General features: G+C 34.6%; 1 protein-coding gene across 8 annotated transcripts in view; it reads left to right on the top strand.

The window, feature by feature from the left end:
- The window catches only part of MAPK10 (mitogen-activated protein kinase 10), a 328,152-nt gene that overhangs the window by 262,076 nt on the left and 48,944 nt on the right, over window positions 1-17,132 (top strand). For all 8 annotated transcript variants that reach the window (XM_030819097.1, XM_003265855.3, XM_030819096.1 and 5 more), the window contains 2 exons: window positions 12,094-12,276; window positions 14,139-14,263. In XM_030819097.1, coding sequence (XP_030674957.1) covers window positions 12,094-12,276; window positions 14,139-14,263 — 308 coding nt within the window. The remainder of the gene's footprint in view (window positions 1-12,093; window positions 12,277-14,138; window positions 14,264-17,132) is intronic.

Raw genomic sequence — 17,132 nt, 5'->3', positions numbered from 1 at the left:
TGATAATTTGAAGTCTTATATTTATGCCTTTAATCCATTTTGATTGGATTTTTGTATATGGTGAGAGATAGGGATCTAGTTTTATTCTTCTGCATGTGGATATCCAGTTTTTCCACACCATTTATTGAAGGGACTGTCTTTTCCCCAGTGTATGTTCTTGGAACCTTTGTTGAAAATGAGTTCACTATAGGTATGTGGATTTGTTTCTGGGTTCTATCTTCCGTTCTATTGATCTATGTGTCTGTTTTTATGCCAGTATCATGCTGTTTGGTTACTATAGTTCTGTAGTATAATTTGAAGTCAGGTAATGTGATTTCCTCCAATTTTGTTCTTTTTGCTTAGGATAGCTTTAGCTGTTCTGGGTCTTTTGTGGTTCCATATAAACTTTAGGATTGTGTTTTCTATCTGTGAAGAATGCCATTTGTATTTTGATAGGGACTGCATTGAATCTGTAGATTGCTTTGGGTAGTATGGACATTTTAACAATATTGGTTTTTCCAATCCATGAATATGTAATATCTTTCCATTTTTTGTTTCCTATTCAATTTTTTTCATCAGTGTTTTATAGTTTTTATTGTAGAGGTCTTTCACTTGTTTGCTTAGGTTACTTCTTAGGTATTTTATTTTATTTTATTTGTAGATATTATAAATGGGATTACACTTTTGATTTCTTCTTCAGATTGTTCACTGCTGTCATATAGAAATGCTACTGATTTTTGTATGTTGATTTTATATCTTGCAACTTTACTGAATTTATCAATTTGAATAGTTTTTTGATGGAGTCTTTGTTTTTGCAAGCATAACATCATATCATCTGCAAACAACAGTAACGTGACTTCTTCTTTTCCAAGTTGAATGGCCCAGAAATGTGGTCCAAGAGCCAAATCCTGAAATTGGTAACTCAAGAGCCTCCTTGGCACTCTACCCACACTGTGGCCAAACTGGTACCTTTACTTTCCCTCTGCTTTTTTGTCTCACCCCATAGTCACCACAACTGGGAAGGTGCTGAGTCTCACCTGAGGCCAGCAAGTCTCAGAATTTCACCCAAGGCCCTCAGCATAGTACCTGGGTATGCTGCTGGTTATTCAGTGCCCAAGGACTCTTCAGTTAGCAGGTGATGAATCCTGATGTGACTGGGTCTTTCCCTTTAAGGTAATGGGTTCCCTTCTGTCCCAGGGTGTGTCTAGAAATGTCATCTGGGAACTGCGGCCTGGAAGGGAGGCCTCATAACTCTGATTGGTGCCCTAGCCTACTGTGGTTGAGCTGATATCCAAAATGCAAGACAAAGTTCTTTTCACTTTTCCCTTTCCTCTCCTCATCTGGATGGAAGAGGTCTCTTTTGGAGCCATGAGCTATGCAGCATGGGGGTAGAGGAGGGGTGATGCCAGCACTCCCTTAGCTGCCCTGGCTGGTATCTCAGTAGGTCACATGCCCCAAAAGTCCATTGACTCTGGGTCGAGTTCAGGACTAGGACTTTCCTAGGAGTTGCAGTCCTAGTGACTTAGACTGCCTTTCAAGTTTATTCTCAGCCTCAGAGCAGTTTTAGCTTGCAGTGGTAAGGCTTGTGGGATCTCAAGTTCTGACTGCTGGGATTGGCGATTTCCCTCTGGCTAGGGCTGGTTTAAATGCTCCTTCCGTGGGCGGGTGTCAGCTGAATTTGGTTTGTTTTTACTTTCTGCTATAACAAGGGCAGCACTGAGTTCATTTCCTCACAAATGCTATGCTCTTCCTCTCCCCAGCACACAGAATTGCTGCTGGGGGATGGGGAAGGGGTGGCGCTGGCAATTAAAGACAGTTTCTCCTGCCTCTTCAGTGCTTATTTCAGCAATGTGGAATTAAAACCAGATACTGTGAGTGGTCATCTAATTTTTGGTCCTTATGAAGGTGCTTTTTGGTGTAGGTAGTTGTTAAATTGGGGTCATTTCAGGGGGAATGATTGGTGGAGCCTTCTATTTTGCCATCCTGCTCTGCCCCCCCGACACGTCTTGTTAATATATGAACTAACTCAAGAACAAAACTTAAAATGTTAAAAAGGTATTATATCTTTTATCTTTTGGGCCTAAAAAAGTTTAACACATTTTTTTTAGTAGATATTTTAAGTATATGTGCCAAGTCTGTCCCACAGACTCTGGCTGAGTGATGGATGACAAATCCAAATGACAAAATACCAATACTCTGACACAGGTATTCTGCCTGACAGTGTGGCTAGGGGGACTGCACCCCTTAGCACCACCAATGAGAGTGCAGTGCAACCCAGAGTGCAGCCCCCATAAGCCATAAGCCAGTAACACTTGCATTTATTTAGTACAGATTTAATGACAAAGGCTTGGAGCAAACACAGTTTGTGGGTAATTAACTTTGCCAACCCCCTGAGTAGAGAGCAGTCCTGTGCAGGAATGATCAAAGGTTGGTTTCTAGAGACATAAGTAAACCAACTTATCTAGATAAGTTCCTTTCCCTTGTTATCTACCCTTTGCCTTCAGGCTGTGGATAACAGAATTTGGCTGCCTTCAGCCATTTCTCCTCCGAAGCTTTTGCAAAACCTCCTGGCCTTCCAAGAAGGTTTGAGTCTTTCCCTATAACTTTTTCTTACAACTTTTCCCACCACCCTGACTGAACTCCTACATATATGTTAATTGAATTTTATTCAGTCAAATGTGTTTTTAATGCTCTACAAACGAATCAAAACTTAACTGTTGGGATAATTTTGAAGGACGGGGAGATGTAATGAATTTTATCATAGCTGATATTTTTACTTAAGAAATTATAAAATATTTTATATTAAACAAGTGAGTTACTATTAAATGCTTAGTTTTTGAAGAAGATTAATAAATAGACACACATATGCTGCCACTCAGGTTAAAAAATAGACCATTACCAATACTTTCAAATATTTTTATGTGTTCCACCCGCCACAACCTTCCTTTTCTACACAGAGTTAACCACAGTTCTAAATATTTGTTTTTACTATCTCTGTGACTTTCCTTATGCTTTTACTACCTGCATATTTATCCCTAAGCAATCTATGGTTTAGTATAATTTATTTTACATACCATACTGTCATCATTATCTTGTGACTTGCTTTTTAAAAAAGTTAACATTATATTTTTTAGATTTATTCATGTTCATGCACTGGACATAGTTAACTCATTTTCATTGCTGAATAGTGTTTCAGTCTATGAGTATCTATAACTAACCCATTATCCTATAAGTAGACTTTGGAATATATACGAATTTTATTGTTTTTTTTTTCTTTTATAAACCATGGTACTATGAATATAGGCTTATAAGAGCACATGTGCAAGGTTTTCTTAGGGTGATCATTAAAAAGTCAGGAAACAACAGGTGCTGGAGAGGATGTGGAGAAATAGGAACACTTTTACACTGTTGGAGGGACTGTAAACTAGTTCAACCATTGTGGAAGTCAGTGTGGTGATTCCTCATGGATCTAGAACTAGAAATACCATTTGACCCAGCCATCCCATTACTGGGTATATACCCAAAGGACTATAAATCCTGCTGCTGTAAAGACACATGCACACGTATATTTACTGTGGCACTATTCACAATAGCAAAGACTTGGAACCAACCCAAATGTCCAACAACGATAGACTGGATTAAGAAAATGTGGCACATATACACCATGGAATACTATGCAGCCATAAAAAATGATGAGTTCATGTCCTTTGTAGGGACATGGATGAAACTGGAAACCATCATTCTCAGTAAACTATCGCAAGGACAAAAAACCAAACACCACATGTTCTCACTCATAGGTGGGAATTGAACAATGAGAACATGGACACAGGAAGGGGAACATCACACTGTTGTGGGGTGGGGGGAGGGGGGAGGGACAGCATTAGGAGATATACCTAATGCTAAATGACGAGTTAATGGGTGCAGCACACCAACATGGCACATGGATACATATGTAACAAACCTGCACATTGTGCACATGTACCCTAAAATTTAAAGTATAATATAATAATAATAATAATAAATAATAATAAATGCCTGGGGTCATAGGCGTACACCTTTTAAACTTTGCTATGTAACAACTAATTGATTTCTAGGGTAACAGTTTATATATGTAGTTGTCTGCTCCACATTCTCATCAACTTTTGCCATTGTCATATTTATTTTTAAATTTGTTACCAATCCCTTGGATATAAAATACTATTTCACTGGAGGTTTAATTTACATTTCCTTGTCTACAAGGGAGGCTAAGAATCTTTTCCTATGTTCATTGGCCACTAATATTTTCCCCTGGTAAAATATCTTTTTTATAAAACAAAGAATGAACACACTTTTTTCTATTGTGCTTTTTTTTTTCTGTTGATTAGTAGACATTCCATATATAATTTGGCACCTAATTTTTGTGAGTTTTATGTGTTGCAAATATCCTCTTGTATTTGGATTATTTTCCCATTTTATAATAATTTCAGAAGTTGGCAATCTGTCTTTTCCTATAATTTATATGTTTTATGTCTTAAGAATCCTTTTATAACACTATATTGTGCTATAACTTTACTGGAAATATTTTAAAGTTTAGTCTCTTACATTTAAACCATTAGTCCACATGGAATTGATTTTTTTGTGTATGTGTGAAGGAAGGTCCTACTTTATTCCAGTTTCATTTATTAACTAACTTACTCTTTCTTCACAGATCTATAATTCTGTCTCTCTAATAAAGTTTCTATATATTTGGGGGGGATGTTAAGTCCTGGGCTGTATATTCTGTTCCACTGGTTTGTCTATCTCTGCATCATGAACACCCTTTCTTAATGAATATAAATGTATGCTCTGCACTTATATCAGGTAAGGTAAATACTCTTCATTCTTGTCATCTTCAGAATTATCTTGACTCTTAATGCACCATTGCTCTTCTGTTAAGATTTTAGAATTGGCTTACTAACTTTAAAAAAAAGATCCCTATTGGTATTTATTTTGGAGTTGTATTTAAAGCTCAATTTTGTATAAAATGCTATTTTAATTAAGATGATTCTTTTAATCTTTCTTCTGAACATAAAAGGATCTTGGCACATGTTCATTTAGGTAGTTGTTGTCCTGACTTAAATATGTTATCTATGTTCAGTATTTTAGTTTTCTTTTTGGGCTCATAAATTGACAATATTATGATTTTTTTTTGCATAAAGGTAGTTTGTTTAGATTCACCCTTATGATTGCCATTTGTTTGGCTTACCACTACTTCTTACATTTTGACCTTTTATTTTGAGATTATTATTTTTTTCTCCCAAAGTACGTATTTTGGAAGTATCTTTAGTGGAGTCTTTGATAATAAAACTCTTATTTTTATTTGAGGTCCCCTTACCTGAAATATAGTTTAGTTAGATATAGAATTTTACATCGAAGTTTATTTTATTTTTGGCATTTTAAAGATATTATTCTACTTGCTTTTTCTTTACAGTATTGCTGGTGAACAAAGAGTTGTCAGTGTAATAGTCATTTTAGGAGATAATCTGTCCTTTTCCTTCATTTGGGATTTTTTTTCTTGGTCTTTGATTATCTGCTGTTTCTCTACTATGAGACTAAGCATGGATTTCTTCTTATTTATCTTCCTTGAGAGTCATTGTTTCCTAGATTCCAACCTTTCTTCAATTACTGGAATTTCTCAGTTGTCGTTTCTTCGAATATTTTATTTTTTCCATTCTTTATATTATGTCTGTACAAAACTCTGGACATAGAATAGACATTCATTTATAACATAAATATTTTTGAGCACCTATTATGTACTGCGTACTTTTTGTCTCCAGAGATATATTAGTAAACAAAACAGACAAAAATTCTTATTACCATGATATTTACATTAAAAGGTGCAGAATACTAGAAGAAGGTGATGATAGCTACAGAATAAGAGAGACCAAAATGCTAGGATGAGGGCAGGGATTACTTCTATCTTCCTTTTTAAATTTAAATACCAAAAGTTTTTTCAAATATGCTTTAAGTGGCAGGTTTTCTTGACCTCATATAAGCTTGATTGCCTCTTCTTAACTTCCATTGTATGTAGTGTTATATACAGAAGTGAAAGTAACTTTCCTGATTTGGTCTTACAGAACAGAGTACAGTGTCCTTAAATTTCTCTTAAGTAGATTCTATATTTCTGTTAGTGTAGGGTGTTTGTATTAGCTTCTTTGTCTATAATTATTTACCAAATTGAAAAGAACTTTAATATTTTTCAGCTTTAAAATAGAGATGCCAAATTACGTGATCTCCAAGGCCTCTTCTCATTTTCAAAATACTGTCACATGCTGAGAAAATCAAATCCAGCATTTTTGAGGTCAGAATATCACACAACTGAAGGTGGGTGCTATTTACAAAAAATAAAATTACCAATAAAATATTAGCCTTGTAAAAGGCCTGTGCAAATGGAACACCCCAAAGATTAACCTTCAATAGCTTAATGAAAATTCTGCCATTGCTACACATATTAATATATATTGGATTTGCTTGTATGTTACATGTCTCTCCATTTTTTGATTTGTAAGTAAAGATAGATTATAATAGTGAATAGATTTATATCATGCTTCAAACATTAGCCTTTGGATATTCCATGTCCCTTATTATAACACTAACAATGTGCTAGTGTCAGTGTACAAATAGCCTTTTACTTAATTTGCCAGCTACATGTTTTAGATATGTTTTGGCTTATAATTCCTCTTCCTATGCTCATTTATAATTAAAACAGATGTTAGTTACAATTGTTCATTAAGTCACTTATTCATATTTCCTGTTTCAGAATCTGACAAGGACTTTTGAGAGGAAAAGAACATTTTCAAATAAAAAATACCCTAAAAACATTTTTCTTTTTCTTTTTTCGGGGGGGTTGGGGACAGACTTTCGCTCTTGTTGCCCAGGCTGGAGTGCAATGGCGCTATCTCTGCTCACCGCAACCTGTGCCTCATGGGTTCAAGTGATTCTCTTGCCTCAGCCTCCTGAGTAGCTGGGATTACAGGCATGCACCACCACACCCAGCTGCTTTTGTATTTTTAGTAGAGATGGGGTTTCTCTATGTTGGTCAGACTGGTCTTGAACTGCCGGCCTCAGGTGATCCTCCCGCCTTGGCCTCCCAAAGTGCTGGCATTACAGGCATGAGCCTCTGTCCCTAGCCCCTAAAAACATTTTTAAAGAAACAAAACAATTAGAAACATAACCATGAAAATCTAGATTCAGAACTCTGTCATATGTTTGTGTGTGTGTGTGTGTGTGTGTGTGTGTATACGTATGTATTTCTTTATCATTGTTTTTAGAAAAAAATTCTTTTCACAACAAATTTAATCACAAAGAACTATAATTAGTACTTTCCATGGACTACTACTCCCCAGGTAATAGCAGCGTACAATTTCAGTTCTCCCACAGATGATGAGGGGCAGAATTCTTCTCCCTCTACTGGGAGACTACATGTGCCACTTACTATAATTTCCCATGGCCTTTGCAGGAAAATTACATGGGGCAAAGAAATAAAGATTAGCACTTTTGTTTCTCCAAGTATTCTCAGCTGAATGACCCCCAAGTTAACAAACAGGTGTGGAATAATCTTTTGGTGAATTTGATCCTATTCTAATTTGTGTCATAAAATTGAAACATGTTAGTATTTTACTCTTACATTTGGACTTAGTAACTCACAAGAGACTTTTTAGTATATTCTACATTAGTATTTTCCAAAATATAATCCCATCCTTGATTACAATTACCACTGGTGTTTTTTATGATATCAGCCCAGACCTGTGGACTCAGAATCTTGTAGATCAATGAGTAGGGAGGAGGGATATGTATTTTTGTAAGTTCCCTGCATTACGAATATTCAAGTTTGGGAACCACAGTTTAATATAATGATGCTTAACACATGGCACATGTGCTTCAATTTCCTTATTGTGCATCTGTTGCAGACATTACTGATTGATCACAAAATTCTTTCCTACAGAGCTAATATAAAGCCACACAAGCCTACTCAACATTGTGCCTAAACAGCTGTTTGGCATGCATGATAAAAGCCTTTCCTGGAACTATTCTATACCGACATTGCTATTAGGCAATATTATCTTTAGGAACACAGCTAAGAATTTAGAGATAAACACTGATGTTCTTTAAATTGCAAAGAGAAGTCAGAAAATTTCTGCACGAAGTATTGGATATAAGGCCTAGAGCAGAGTAGAAAGCAAGTCAGAAACTATGAGGTTTTAGCTCTGGAAATCACATTCATAGTAACAAAAAGCAATCAATGATAGAAGAAAACACAAACAAGATATAGTCATTCAAAGGAAACAATTGGATGAGGCCATTAAATAGTTCCTTATGATTCCACTTAGTAAGTTCTGAAGGCTTAAATGTGGATGGCATAAATTATGTTCATAATTTTGACCCACAATACGCAGAAAAGGATTAGTCTTATAAGGGGCCTGTGCAAATGAGAGGCCCCAAAATTGCCCTTTTCATACATTATGTTCAAGGCATTATTGTTTTAGAAAGTTCCCTAACAAAGGAAGCTAAAGTAAGAGAAGTGCTTGAAATATAAGTTATTATTAGGCCGGGCGCGGTGGCTCACGCTTGTAATCCCAGCACTTTGGGAGGCCGAGGAGGGTGGATCATGAGGTCAGGAGATCGAGACCACGGTGAAACCCCATCTCTACTAAAAATACAAAGAATTAGCCGGGCGTGGTGGCGGGCACCTGTAGTCCCAGCTACTCGGAGAGGCTGAGGCAGGAGAATGGCGTGAACCCGGGAGGCGGAGCTTGCAGCGAGCCGAGATTGCGCCACTGCACTCCAGCCAGGGCGACAGAGCGAGACTCCGTCTCAAAAAAAAAAAAGAAATATGTTATTAGCTAATTGATAATATTAATTGGAAAAATTTTCAATCTTAGGATTTCAGATACTCATTTTTACTATTCATATTTACTTTGTTTTATTCTATTATAATACTATTTATTGAAGACCTTAGTAATAATCACATTTGTACATTATCTGGACATCATGCCCTACTTATAAAATTGAACTTCTTACAATATAACTCTACTTTTATGTAGTCAATTTAGAATTATATCAGGTGATTTACTGTCAAATAATTCTTATTAAATGCCATTTTTCCATTTGTATTCAATGCATTTCATAATTTATGTTAAGGGTGATAATTTCTGAAACAGCACATCAAAAATATAAAAACAAATATACTTATTGCTTTTCTGATAACCTCACAGGGCTAAGATCTGTAAATCCTCACTCTATGTGGTATAAAAATGATAATTTATGGGTATTCTAAAGCAAATAAATTCTTCTACAAAAAATGGTTTTGGTCATTCTTTAAAAACATATTTACCATGTTGACAATTAATACATAATCATAAAATCTAGTTAATATTTTATGTACTTTAAAAATGTAATCATTGTGGAAATCTGTTTTCCCATTTAAAAATCACCTTATTTTCTATATAAAATATTAATAAAATTAATTGTTTTACAGGAATATGTTGGCCTGATAGACTAAGGAAGGGGCTTCAGAAACATTCTTTAAGAGAGTTGCTTGTGACAAAACACACCATTAATTTTATGGCCAGAATAAAGCAATTTTTTACCATATCAATTCCAAATTTACTCTTTTTCTTACTGGAATACTTGAAACAAGCACCGAACATGGAAACATGAGATAGGATTTCCAGTCTTGGTTCATGTTAGGTTAATTATTATTATAAAGAAAAATCATGTGCTCAACTAAATTGGACATGGTTGTTCACATTCATATTCTATGAACATCTAGAAAACAAGTACTTACCATATCTAGAGATACACACACATATGTTTATGGGAAGAAAAATCTTGACATGGATTGGTTAAAATAAAGACACAGACTTTTAAAGATCACTGTAACTCAGATTTGCAGTATGAACATGTAACTATTTCATTGACAATGATAAAGATTCTTGCCACCCTTCTTTTTGTAAACCATTGCATCAAGTATCACAACAGTGTTTCATTTAAAAGCAACCTAAGGTAGGAAAGAGCGCTGAATGTGTCTCTAGATTCTAATTATGATTTATTAAAAGAAACATTTTAACAATTCTTGTTTAACAAATTCCTGAATATCTGACTCTCCTTAAACTTTAATATAAAAATATCAGTTTTTTTGTTTTGGGAGTACTACTTTAAAATCAATTCTTTACTGTATATCTTTATAATTCTAGCAAATGTAATTAGGATATAATACTGTGTTGGGATTATTTTGCCAACTTTGTTAAATGACTTATTTACAGAAAATCTGACATCTTCTTTGCCTCTATTTTAAGTTTGACATCGAGTGGTTAGAATTTTGAGGAAGTTTGATCAATGATGAAATGATAGCTTGGTAGGGCATGCTAACCTAACTGTTTAAAAAAAGTCTCCTCATAATTTATAATGACAAGCACTTAGGTTTTATTTAACTACACTAATGTATTCCATTTAAGTATGTCTAAGTACTTACAGCTTACCTATATCCATAGTATTAATACAGGCTCTTGTCTAAGAGTAATTTGTAACTCTAACCTTATATAATGTTTTAGTTTCATTATTTCTAGTGATTCTGAATTACTACTGTATTTTCTCATGCACATAATTAGATGAGCTTCTATCAAAGCATGTTCTTGTTTAATTATTGCTACTGCTTTATAAAGGAATATTATTGTTTTTCCCACATTCATTTCATATCTTGATAGGCCATGGTTATATATTTTTTATTCCAATAACTGACAGAATATGTAGTAATTTAAGTTTTATTCAGCCAGATTATAGGGAGGAAGAGGAGGATTTGCAAATCAGTTTGATTTTATCTTTGTTCAATCTCATATCTACTGTGTTTGTATTATATGTTTATTTTTGTTGAATACAGTTAAGTTTATCTTTAATCAGGACTGACAATCTTTTTTCAGTCCAAACCTCTTGAATAGCTAGGAGTAAAGACTTGACAAACTTCAACGAAGTAATATTATTGTAAGAGTCCCTTAACTGTCACACCTTACCTTAGTGGAAATGAATTAACTAACTTAACACCAAAGAACAGAGTTGTAGAAGAATAAGCAATGTAGGAGAGAATACTGCTTGCAGTTCTGGATTTAAGGGAATTTCCAAGATCTCTATTATTCACTGACACATGGTGAGGAAATCTGTTTGAATCAGTTGTTTCCAGTGGGTTCTTCAGAGTAGATGGTGTTTATCATTATCAAGTCTCTGATATATCGAATATTAATGACAGATGAAAAAGAGAATCTCCGTCATTGAGTGTGTCTGCCAAAAGAGCTAGCTCCAATTTAAAATGGTATTAATTTTCATAGAGAGGTAATATTTTTTTCTGTGGTATTCCCCATGCTTAATGTACTTTCTAAACTTGGATGTACTTGGATAGAAATCTATTGTTTTAAATTGAATATTCCTCTGTTCACCCTCATATTTCATTGAAAACAATATTCAGTGATGTCAGCAGTAAAACAATAGGTATGAAATAGGTGGCTTCTTTGTTTGATAAATATGATTTTTAGGAATCTGACAAAGAACTAATGAGTTGTTTTACTATAAAAGTTATGTTGATATGCATAAAAATAGAAAAAATTCCAGATTTTTTGAGAAGAAAAAATATCTTAAAGGTAGTTTAGGAAAATGTAAATGAATATAATCTAAAATATTTGTGTACTTGTCATTTTAAAAATATAAATAATTGAGGTAACTTCGGGATAAAAATGTCACTATGATGTGTCATTATATATTTTTCTTCTGAAGCACATGATTTATATAGAAGTTTATCTGCAGAATATGAGATTCATCTCGTGTTATTTGAATGACTTTGTATCTGTACACCCCAAAGACTATTTCATATCTTATTTTGTTAAATAATTGCTAGTTTTCCAAAAGTATGTAAATCTCAAAAGTGAATTTAAAATTTCAAGAAGACTCATAGCCTGACAAGTCTGATTTTATATTTTCATTCTTTGTTGCTTATTAAAACTCCTGTTGCATTAATGACTGTTGAGGACTTTGAGAAGAGTTAGTCTCCCAGTTGTTGAAAGGCTAGTGGTCTGCTCTTCTTTTTTCCCTTAACTGTTCAATTCTCAGATATTGACCAGTGGAACAAGGTAATTGAACAACTAGGAACACCATGTCCAGAATTCATGAAGAAATTGCAACCCACAGTAAGAAACTATGTGGAGAATCGGCCCAAGTATGCGGGACTCACCTTCCCCAAGCTCTTCCCAGATTCCCTCTTCCCAGCGGACTCCGAGCACAATAAACTCAAAGGTATGCCCTTCAGGAATGACTTGAGGACAACTATGAGGGTGACGGGCCAAACAAGCACACGGTATAGAGACCTCTATCTCTTTCTCATTGTTTCCTTTTATTTTTAGTTGACACATGATAATCGTACATTTTTGTGGGATATAGGGTGGTATTTTGAAACGTGTATAGAGGTATAATGGTCAAATCAGAGCAATTAGCATAACCCATCACCTAAAACATTGATCAATTCTTTAATTGGCACAGCCTCAAGTTAAAGAGATATTTCTTCAAAGATCGTTCTACAAAGGGGAGTAGTCATGGATTTTAGAATTGTCTGGATATTCAGGGCCGGGTGCGGTGGGTCAAGCCTGTAATTTCAGCACTTTGGAAGGCCGAGGCGGGCGGATCAAGGGTCAGGAGATCAAGACAGACCATCCTGGCCAACGTGGTGTTCTCTTTCATTTGATGTTTTACCATATATTTACAATAAACTGAATATTTTCACCGTTCAACTTTCAGATCAGTTGAGTAACAATATTGATTTGAGATACTCATTTCTGTTAAAACTTTATGTAAGTGACTAGGGGAGGGATAGCATTAGGAGAAATACCTAATGTAGATGACGGGTTCATGGGTGCAGCAAACCACCATGGCATGTGTATACCTATGTAACAAACCTGCACGTTGTGCACATGTATCCCAGAACTTAAAGTAGAATAATTTTAAAAATTTACATATCTTTAGAGGTTAAAATTAATGTGTCTTTTAACAATCTTATTAAATAAATATGCTATCACCATGTAATTTTACAAGTGTTACTGCCCACAACCATAAAATTAATTATGATAAAATTTACATAATATAGAGTTTTTCATTAGTGTCTGGTGTAGCATTAGACTGGCTTCAGTCTTTAACTACTGGATTTCATCAAGTCATGATTCCATTGATTAAAAATGCCTGATGATTACAGAATGTTAAAATAAAATTCAGTAGTTGAATGATATTATTTCTATCACATCAATTCTTTGATTGTTTTTATGTATATAAGAAATCTGTGGCTGGGAGCAGTGGCTCACTCCTTTAATCCCAGCATTTTGGGAGGCTGAGGTGGGAGGATCCTTTGAGCCCAGTGTTTGAGACCAGCTTGGGCAATGTAGGGAGATCTTACCTTTACAAAAAAAAAAAAAAGAAAGAAGAAATAGCCGGGCATGGTGGTGCATGCCTGTAGTTCCAGTTACTGGGGAAGCTGAGATGGGAGGATCCTTTGAGCCCAGGAGTTCCAGGCTGCAGTGAGCTGTGATCATTCCACTACACTCCAGCCTGGCAACAGAGGGATACCCTGTCTCAAAAATAAATAAATAAATAAACAAAAACAAAAAGAAAAGAAAAGAAAAGAAATTTGTATGATACAAACTCTTGTCAATTTGTATACTAAAATTCTGATAATTCCATTGTATAAATAAGAATATAAAGACACGTGTTGATTAACTTCAAACAGCCGTCCACACATTTGTTGAACATCATGCATTTGCACTCTGTGCTCTTTATTCTGTTTATCCTATATTCATACAGGTTACCAAAGAAGATGACTTTGCTTACATAAACTCTCCAGGTTGATACATTTTACTAAGAAGTTTGAGTGAATAATTGTATACTCAAAGTGTTAAAACCCTTGGAGAGCCTCAGAATGAAGCCTTAGGCTTAGAGACACGAAGAAACAGGTGTAAAATGCATTTTCTTTTCCATCACATCAAGGGATTTATCTGATGTTTGGAAGCAAGATACTATTCCATACTTTATTTTCTTAAATTTCCTCTCTGTCCAACAAATTTCCTTACTGAAATCAAAATCTTACTAATTGTTTTTCTCATTTATTGTTTCAGCCAGCCAAGCCAGGGACTTGTTGTCAAAGATGCTAGTGATTGACCCAGCAAAAAGAATATCAGTGGACGATGCCTTACAGCATCCCTACATCAACGTCTGGTATGACCCAGCCGAAGTGGAGGCGGTAAGAAATAGGCTGCCTTTACTTTGCTTCCACAAACAAATCATAGCTCATAGCAAAAACTGAATAGGACTAGAAGCCTAAAGAATGCACGATGGATTTTTATAAAATTTCTAAGTCCAAAGCCTATGCCCCTCTAAAAGCTATTTTCTTCAACATATGTTTTAAATACATTTTTTCAGGACTTACTAGAAGAGGGTATGATTTAGTCCAACAAACCCTAGATGTCCATGACACACAACCATTTGTTTCTGTTAAATTGCCAATACTTGTGTTTCTTCTTGTGTGTTTGACTGCCAGTCTCTTCTAATGCAAACTTAGTGGTAGGAAACAACAGAGGACAAGTTACTTAGCTTGTATTTTTTTTTTTGAAAAGATACCTGCCACTAGTAAAATGTGATATTTAAGAATATTTCAATTAGAAAGCTTTTATAAGACGATTGGTGGCTTTGTGAAACCTTGCATGAACTAGATGAACTAGAAGTGGGTATTTCAGTAAGTACATTACTTCAGGTTGATCAGTATGATGTATCTCCATGTCTGATACCCAGACATGGAGAATCTTCTCAGAAGCATAACTCTTTCTATTTTAAAAATATTTTTCAACCATTTACTATCTTCTATTCAACCTCTTTCTTTCATCTTTACCTCTCTCCTTTCCTCTGTATGGATCCAGGGCTGAGCAGGGCAAGGGGGGCTTGCTGTTGCCCATGTGTGTTCTATAGGCCTCCTGATGAGAATTTCCTTTCTGCACTGCCTTTAAATGTTTCTATCAGCAATGTTACCTTCTCCCATAAACATGAGAAGCTTCTCAAATTCTTAGAGTACCTGTGCTAAAGCATCTCATATTTTTTTACATAATACCTTCCAATCCATTTGTTTGGATTTGTTCTTAATCTTTCATTTGAAATACTGTTTGTTTCCCCAAGGTATTCTTAAGGATATTTTCACTTTCTTTCAGTTTTCTTTCCTCTGCTTCACCATGTGTTTTTCCATGTCAGAGGTGCTAGATTCAAACACATAATTCTCATTTCTTCATTCTTCACTAGAGAAGATATGAAAGATGGCAGTGAGAACTAGGTAGAATTGAACTTTACAGACACAATATTCAGCAGGTCCTTTTCATAATGTAACCCAATCTTTAAGCATTTAAAAACTTCAGAGAAAACACTTAAGTGATTAATGAGTCTCCCAAGTGTGGGAGACTGCACTACATTTTGTTTAAGATCTGCTCTCTTAATTAGTTTTACAATGATGTTGAGATTTCATTTTGCCTCAAGTTAATTTTTAGTCATTTTATTTGATTCTTACAAAATAAAATCCTTACAATTAAATATTTCTGAGTTTAATTATAATGTTCTAAAAATTAATATATATTCTTACAACCAAAATATAGAACCTCTTCCAGTCTCTCACACTTGGGAAATACTTGCACAGATGTTCTTGGGATGGAATGAAGTAATGAAGTAAGTGAGAGAAAGTATAATGTATATGTATACGAAAATTAAGTATAAAAATTTTATCTCTGATGAAATTCAAGAAAATATTTTAGGTTATGTTGATAAACATTTTATATAAATATGTATTATCTGAAATTGTTTCTCCTCATTTATTTTGAGGCATATTAACTTGTGCCTCAATATGTGGCATATTTATTTTTTCTTACATCTAACTTAATGTGTATAATCTGTTTTTAATGGATTGTGGCCTAGAGTTTAATTAGAGTCATAAAGTCTGCATTTGTAATTCACTTGTAATTATGTTGCCTATAAAAGAGATAGTTGCTTGGAATCTATAACAAATCTTACTGAATAGTATCAATGAGTTTTTAAATTTATTTTAACTTTTTATGAAAAACTTCTTTGTAGAATGAAAAGATAAAATTTAGGATACTAAAATAGCTGGAGCCTTTTTCTTAACCACTTTGATATTGGCCATGCTGGGGCATGGATAGTAACAAGGCAGGATGTATGAATTTTAGGGGAAGGATCTGATAGAGGCTGCAGGTCTAGAAAAAGAAGACAGTTAATATACAGAACAAGCAAGTACTTGACATCTAGACTCAGATCTTTGATTATACAAGGATAAACATGTCTTACATTTAGACATGTTGTAGTGAAGAGATGGGAATCCTGATCCTAGGGCAAGAACAATTTATTACTCTATTAAGTGCATTACAGTGGTCGCAACTAAGAAGAGACAGATCCTGAAGGTGCTAGAATCAGTAGTCAGCTATGCTTTCTGCAATATCCTTAGAATTCATGTCTCTGTTATTGCATATGACCATGTGTTTAAAATAAGATAACCTTTCTCTATGGACACATGGCAAAGCTATAATATAGTGATATATCTTCTGCCAGGGCTGACAAGACTGTTTTGCAAAATATACCCCTGTATGTCTTTATAATCGAAATCAATGGAAGTATCAAATAATTGGGATTTTTATTCCGATCAAAGAGCTTTCAAGTAACTCACATGCTGTTAGGGAGGGAAGGAAATTCAAAGATGAGAGAGAAGAAAAATAAGTTTCACTGGATGGAAATAATGGATAGGGGATAAAGAACAAACTATGATAAGGTGATATTTAGAGGAAAAGTCAAAAGAGTATAGATATGCTATGTGTGCTAAGCTATTAGTTATACTACGAGCTATCTTATCATGTTTCCCAAACTACCAAAGTACAAAAATCAAGAGAGAAGAGCATATGAATGAATATTGTCATAATTCTGAGAGGGAAAATTAGTCATGTACACGTGAGTTTGAAAATTTTAAAAATTGGATGCTAAGCTCAAGAGTAATCCATCTGTGTAGTAATAGTAAATAAATATTTTGAAATAACTGCTCAAATTATTAGCAAGTTCTTATTCAATTA

This window comes from Nomascus leucogenys, chromosome 9 (assembly GCF_006542625.1).
Source record: "Nomascus leucogenys isolate Asia chromosome 9, Asia_NLE_v1, whole genome shotgun sequence".
Taxonomy (NCBI): domain Eukaryota; kingdom Metazoa; phylum Chordata; class Mammalia; order Primates; family Hylobatidae; genus Nomascus; species Nomascus leucogenys.
This window is presented reverse-complemented; position numbering and strand designations above follow the sequence as displayed.